This window comes from Vigna unguiculata, chromosome 9 (assembly GCF_037176805.1).
Source record: "Vigna unguiculata cultivar grain cowpea cultivar isolate G323 ecotype 2 chromosome 9, ASM3717680v1, whole genome shotgun sequence".
NCBI lineage: Eukaryota > Viridiplantae > Streptophyta > Magnoliopsida > Fabales > Fabaceae > Vigna > Vigna unguiculata.
Window position 1 is genome coordinate 37,472,834 of NC_140800.1, and position 6,849 is coordinate 37,479,682.

The following is a 6,849-nucleotide window of genomic DNA, read 5'->3' on the forward strand; positions in this document are numbered from 1 at the left end:
ACAACGGTTAACTATTTTACGTTTTTTCAGTAGCTTTATGTAAAAGTCAACCCATCAAGTTATTAACGTTTCTAATTAAATCAACTTATCTTGATTACTCACGTGAACAGCGGTTTCATAAATCCGGACAACCTACTTGTGGTGGGTCCCAAGTGTATTCGTAGCCCGGAACATTTTCCGAGGAACATTATGTGAGCAGTATAAATACAAGACTGAGTTTGTATAGTAGTACATTGTCTTTTTCTGTCATTATAATGATTTAATTAATAATAATTAATTTAAAATTATTGTAAAGTGAGACTTATTAAAGTACCCTATTTCTAATTTGAAAATTATAAAAAGTAATGCACCAAACATTACAATTTAATATTTTATGCACTTTGAAATTAAAACATCTGGTAATGTTTTAATGCTAATTTATTATTTTCAATTTCTTAACAACAACGTGGATGATATGGAAACGTTGATAAGTTTTTCTAGAAAGTATCATTAGATAAATTTAACATAATATAAAATAGGAGTGTAATTTACATAAGAGATCGATAAATTTAGAACAATGATATTTTGACTTCCACAATTTGACTCTCATTTTATACTTTTTAATATGGGGTTTAATATCAGATATCGATTCTTTTAAAGGAAAAGATAGTGATACATATCAATACTCCATACTAAGTCACGTCAGGGAGTACAAAATGAGAGTCAAATTGTGAAAGTCAAAATATAATTTTTTATAAATTTATAGATCTTCGTTTATATGAAACTCTTTTCATTTTTACTCAATGTGAGAGTTAGTAAGTTAGTAAGTTATCATGACAAATCTTTCGACTCTCATCCCACTTATAGGTCTTTCGAGAAAGAATTACTAGAAGAGATACAATATTAATGAGTCATGAGTCTAATCCACATATAAAAGATTCATATCAGATCTAACATAAAATCTTAAGACAATAAATTTATGAATTTTTGTATTTAATACTCAATTTTTTTATTTTTATTAAATATGAAAGATAAACTCACACTTGAATTCCTAACAAATGAAAAAGTTTATATAGCGTAATTGTCCAGGTGTCTCTTTATACAAAGATGACATTAAGATTTTCATCTAGATGGCAAAGCAAGTTACGAGAATCTTCCGCCATGAGTCAGTCCCAGGTTTTCTCCACATGAGGACAAAGCATCCCAGTTTGTTCTTTCTGAGAGAGCGTCTAGTGGTCCATTTACTTGTGACAGAACAGAGTTGTGGTTTCGTTTGTTATTTAGTATATATAGAACCTGTTTCTCTCTTTGGTCACTCACAAATTGAAGGTTTACACAGCATGGATGAGGAGTTTGGGGCAGATAACCTTGATATGTTCTTTGATTGGGACGACGACGACTTCTTACCAACATTTTTACAGAGTGACACTCCCATCACTGCTATGCAAGATCCAAATTTAATGCCAAATTTTAATTTTCAAACTGAGGTTGCTCCTGTTAACCCCCCTGCAGTAAGGACTAAGCTGCTTCTCTTTCTCTATCTTACCTTTTTATAAAGTTTTATTCATTTTGCTGTATATCTATCATTTGTGTTTTTCTTTTAAATCGTCACACAGGGTTTGCTTAGAAAGGAAAGTAAAAGGAAAAAAAAAATGGGGCTTGTTTTCTCAGGTGTTTGGTAAGAGAAAAAAAATGTGAAAGTTTGCTTTTTTCTTGTCTGAAAATAAAGAAAACGTGCATATACATAAGAATAACTTGATGTTTAAATTTACAAGATGAGCTTTCTCTTTGAAAGGGAAAGATTTGAAAAACACTGAGCTCCACATGGATTTTCATATTTTTCTAGCGTGTGTAATAAATAATGTAAAAAAGAGTAAGGAATTGTTCATATATTTTTTTTTCCTTTCATATATGTTTCTTTTCTATTATTGCCATTTATCCACTGCAAAAATTTTAAGGTCTAATTATGTTTGTGTACCACAAAAATGAGCATAATTGCGCTAAGATTAATTAAACAATTCTTTGGAAAACATACGCAACGCAGGTCACACGTAAGAGGAAACTAGAAATGTTTGTTTGTGCAGGTTGTTAATGGTAGTGAATTTGTATGAATGATCCAGGTTATGGAATCAACAGATGAAGCAGAAACTCAGATCCAACTCAAGGACCCAACGCCTTTGGTTTCTCAGGGACCCTCAAATACAATGGATTTCACTTTCGTTCCAAATCCACTTCCACCACCACCAACCACTTCGGTTATCAATGGAACACAACTCAGCAACTCTATATCATCCCAGGTACATTAATGTTGCTTAATAATTTCTTAAAAACACCGATCCGTACATAAACACGTAACATCTTAATTCTTTTAATGCATATATGCTACATTAGATGACAAGTAATCCTACGATTCGAGGACAGAATGTGACCCAATTAACTGCTTGCTCATATCAATTATCAGAATTGCAGGACCAAAATATTCTTGCGTAAGTTTTCCTGTCATTTTATGAATTATAAATTTTTTATCTCATCATAACTAAGTGCATTATTTGTTTACTTTCTGCATCCAATGCTGTAGGCTTCAACGTCTTCATTTTGATGGCGATCAGCAAAACACAGTCGAAATCAATAATTTCAATATTTACCAATCATCGTCTAATCCAGCGTTGGTCCAACCAAACCCCGTGAGTTATAACTGTTGAAAAACATGTTCCTCATTTAAGGTTGCACTAAATGTTAACTCCATAGTCTTTTCCTTTTGATGAAACAATATATCTGGAGTTGAATGCAGGTACAGGTGAGGCCAGCGAGTGAAACATACTCAAGTGGATTGTTTGCGCCATCCCAGAGACCTGCGTTTTTTCCGCTTCAGAATCATATCAGTGACTCCCATGCTGCATGGAACTCTAGGTGCTCTTTGCCTTTTTCTACTTCTACTTAACCCTTATTAGTTAGATCTCAAAATTCTATATCGATTAGAGATAAAATCAATTTAAAATATATATACTGAATGTATATCTCACCTTACAAAATTATAAAAAATTAAATTAGGCTTAAAGTCCATTTCTTAATATAGTATCAGAGTCATCATTAAGTCTATTCTATTTATATTCATTATTATTTGTTAGACATATTGTTTCATCCGCTATCAAACTAATTGAACCATTTATTATTTAGTTTCAAGAATATATTTTAGTACGAGAAATTGTCTTGAAAATGTATATATAGATACAACCTTTACTTTACAAATATATAAATTTTGTATATTTAAGTTAAACTTAGCTACACTTCTTAACACCATCACCTTACAAATTATGAAACGCAAAAGAAAACAAACATTACGACGTATAATCCCCACCTCTTTGGTCAATGTGAGACTCACAATTTTGTATCTTCCGTAATAGTTTTTTCAAGCTTACAATTAAACACGTGTGGATGGTTGTTCAATTGAATATGTATTTTTAACAGTAGGCCCCAACACACTGAATTCTCCTCCACTGATATCCATGGAGCACAGTACGCATCCAATTACATGCAGTAAGATTTCATTCATCTGCTACTTAAATAACTCGATTAACAAGTTAACAACAAAATGCATGATCTGTTTATTTCTTATTCAGGTCATTCTCTACAGTGCAGAATCAAGTGGGCCATTCCTCTGAGTTGCAGCATAATCATGATTTACAATCTCAAAATTCTACGGGATCTGTGAACTCAATGTATCTCTATCTATAGTTTCACCTTTCCTTTTTTTGGGAACATTACTGTAGTGTTGTTAACCTTTTAACAAATCAGCTTAAAGTACCAAGCACGTGGTTGCGTTTTTCTTTTTTTGTTTTGTTTTAGGTTGGAGCCATACTCGGATGTTGACAGTGCTTTTGTCACAATGCCAGCAATTCGTTACCAACAACGTTGTACACCTGTGCTGCCTGAGCCTGCAGTTCCTTCTGCCTCCTCACTTGCCAATTTTGGTAAAAAACGTAGCTTATTTGCGGCAAGCAGCAATTCCCTTGGATCCGGATCCGGATCCTCAGTGCCTCCGACCAATCAAATGTTTGGCCTCAAATTTCCTCTCTGGTTACAAGTTCACAAAAAATAAAAAAACTCCATTTATGGCTTTATATACAATTTAAAAACTTTAAATAACCATATATATGTATATATATTAATTTATCTCTCTTGTTACTTTGTAGAAATGTCAAAAGATTGTATTGGAAAGAAAAAAAAAATGGATTAATAAATCTTAATACATACAAATACCCGTTGGGAAAAACTCCCAACAAAAAGTTAGCCATAAAACGATTTATCCATTTTCTTTACAATTAATTTCTTATATAAAAAATTAAAAAAACTTTTAAATTGCAATCATCTTATTAAACTGGAGATCCATTTATGAACTATAACATTGTATTTGTTAGGTTAATAAGATTCCCTTGTTGCAGGTATTCCCCGTTTCAGGATCAGCGCCATCATCCCCAAGTTATTCTGTCTAATATCCAAGGACAGCAAAGTGGTGTCTCATTGCAACAGTGGTGAGCAACCAATTTATCAATCAATAATCATTAACACTCTCGAGTAGAAGGACACAATGCCATGTTTTTCATCACGCGGTACAATAATTTCTATATGTTGAAATAATTCATTACTTTTGAAATAAAGGTCCCGGGGTGTGCACAATCAAATCAGTAAACATAATCAAAGGATGATTACCCCTAATCTGCGAGGGCATAGTAACACAAGTTCTTGGGTAACTGAAGCGTCAAGTTCACGAGTTTCTACCTCCAGGGAGGCTAAGACTGCTCCTGGTTTAAGGTATAAAAATACATTTATTGTTGTTTATATATTCATTTCCTCGATAAAAATTTAATAATAACATAACAAAGTTTATCCAGAATACAAGAAGGAGCCATTGTTCCGAAGAATGAAGTACGAAGTAGTCGGGACAAGGGAAAAAGTCTTCAACGAACTTCATCAACTAGGTAGATTAGTTCAGTTATGTATGATTTCTCTTGTAATTTATAGCTTGTAAAATTATTAATTTGTTGTTATTTACATGTTTGAATTTGTTAATAGTTCCGAACCTTCTGACGCGATTAGGAGGATTCTGAATATGAACCCTTCGCGGTTGGTTAGGCGTTCCATCGCCGGCAGCCACGACTCTGGAAGGGTAAACATATCCGCAACATGCATTATTATTATTATGATTATATTTTTTTATTTGAGGTTACAATTATGAACATCTACGATCACCACTTTGAGTTACACAACTAAAACTGAAAAATGTGTGTTGTACAGGTACATTATGAACCACCAACTCGTGGTCGTCCTCCAAAACGACGCTTTGAAGAGTATTTTCAACATGAAAGGGTAAGCGATGTACTGGAATTTGAAAGGAGTAAACTGTTATCTTAATTTCTGAAAAATAACAAATTACATTTTTATATACACTTTTATATTACTCTTTGAAAGTGTAACATGCTGTCACACAATTATATACACTTTTACATTGTTTTCGTTTTACTGTGATGAAGAATATATGAACCCTAGAATGATGCAGTCTTCTGCTTGGTTTATTTTGTTAGGTTTCTTCCGAAATAGGAAATGCTGCAACAACTCCAACATCCCGACAAGCCCTACCTGCTCCTTACAATTATCGAAACGTCGTACCCACAAATCCAAATCCCCCATCTGCTCCTAGGTAGAATCTGCAGTTCATAATTTCGACATTTAACTTAAAAGAAGTGAAGAAACTGAACATTTTCATGGTTTGAATTGTCAGGCAATTTGCAAACTCTGTCTATGACCTAGAATTTGAGAGGAGAGGTCATCCCATTGACCCCCATCTTAGATTGTTTAAACGACCACCAGGTAATTACAATTCTCTAAACCACACTTTTGATCAAATATTGTCAGTAATTAGTTGTCTTGTTATTCAACATATTCTAATAAGTTACTGTAAGTTTATATATCATTGTAGAAACATTATATAGCAAGCCAGTTTATGACACATGGTGATTTTCTTCATGCAGAGAACTAGTTTGGCTGGAGTTTTCAGAATATATCAGACCATAACTTTCCTCAGGAGCAGTTTGATTGGAAGATTTCAATTTGTATCTTTAAAAACTCAATAGTTTCAGACAATTCTCATAAACAAAGACTAGTTTTGACAATATTATTTGCACAAATAAAATTTGACATAACATATAAGAATAAGGGTTATGTTATGTGTGCAAGTAATACTATCTGGGCCCTTCTTGCTGATGTTGGGTTCGGTCTACCAAGGTAGTGCTGGGTAGCTTTATAATAATATTGGCTTGTGTTAATGTTTTTCTGGTCAACAGACAGACTAAACCCTAAGGTCTTATAATCTAAATAGAATAATCTCGAGTGTTCTTGGTTTTCATTATTCATTGCCAATAATTTATTGAAAAATGTTTTTTTACACAAAAGACACCACTAATCCGAGATATGAAAAATATTATTAGCAAACATATTGAGTTGCTCAGTTAAGAAATTATTATTATATCATTAATAAGTTAGCTTTAGTTTTTATATTTTGAAGTTTTGGAAAGTGTTTTTATTAATTGACCTATGTTTTATATTTAGAAATTGAGATAAATTTGAAAGGCCTTTGGTTATATTTAATATTTGAATCCTATAAAGTATTTACATGAATCATAACTAGCAACAATAAGATATATTCTTATTTTCTATTAGTTAATAATGTATAAAAGAAACAGAAAAAAGTCATATTATATAAAATATTAATTTGTTTATATTTTTAAGTAGAAAAAAAGAAAAAAAAAATGAAAAGGACTACCACTTGACACCACTTGACAAAGAGGTTCAAGAGTGCAAAGGTATGGTGTA

At 32.4% G+C, this 6,849-nt stretch overlaps 1 protein-coding gene across 1 annotated transcript; it reads left to right on the top strand.

The window, feature by feature from the left end:
* The first annotated feature begins 1,307 nt into the window (after window positions 1-1,307).
* On the top strand, window positions 1,308-6,302 carry LOC114163686 (uncharacterized). The gene is made up of 16 exons (XM_085666107.1): window positions 1,308-1,490; window positions 2,100-2,276; window positions 2,371-2,465; window positions 2,558-2,663; window positions 2,771-2,889; window positions 3,448-3,516; window positions 3,600-3,698; window positions 3,826-4,032; window positions 4,422-4,511; window positions 4,639-4,791; window positions 4,872-4,958; window positions 5,053-5,146; window positions 5,275-5,346; window positions 5,562-5,677; window positions 5,759-5,847; window positions 6,009-6,302. The coding sequence occupies exons 1-16, from the start codon at window positions 1,320-1,322 to the stop codon at window positions 6,014-6,016; spliced, it is 1,752 nt and encodes a 583-aa protein (XP_085522233.1). The 5' UTR covers window positions 1,308-1,319; the 3' UTR covers window positions 6,017-6,302.
* Window positions 6,303-6,849: the final 547 nt, after the last annotated feature.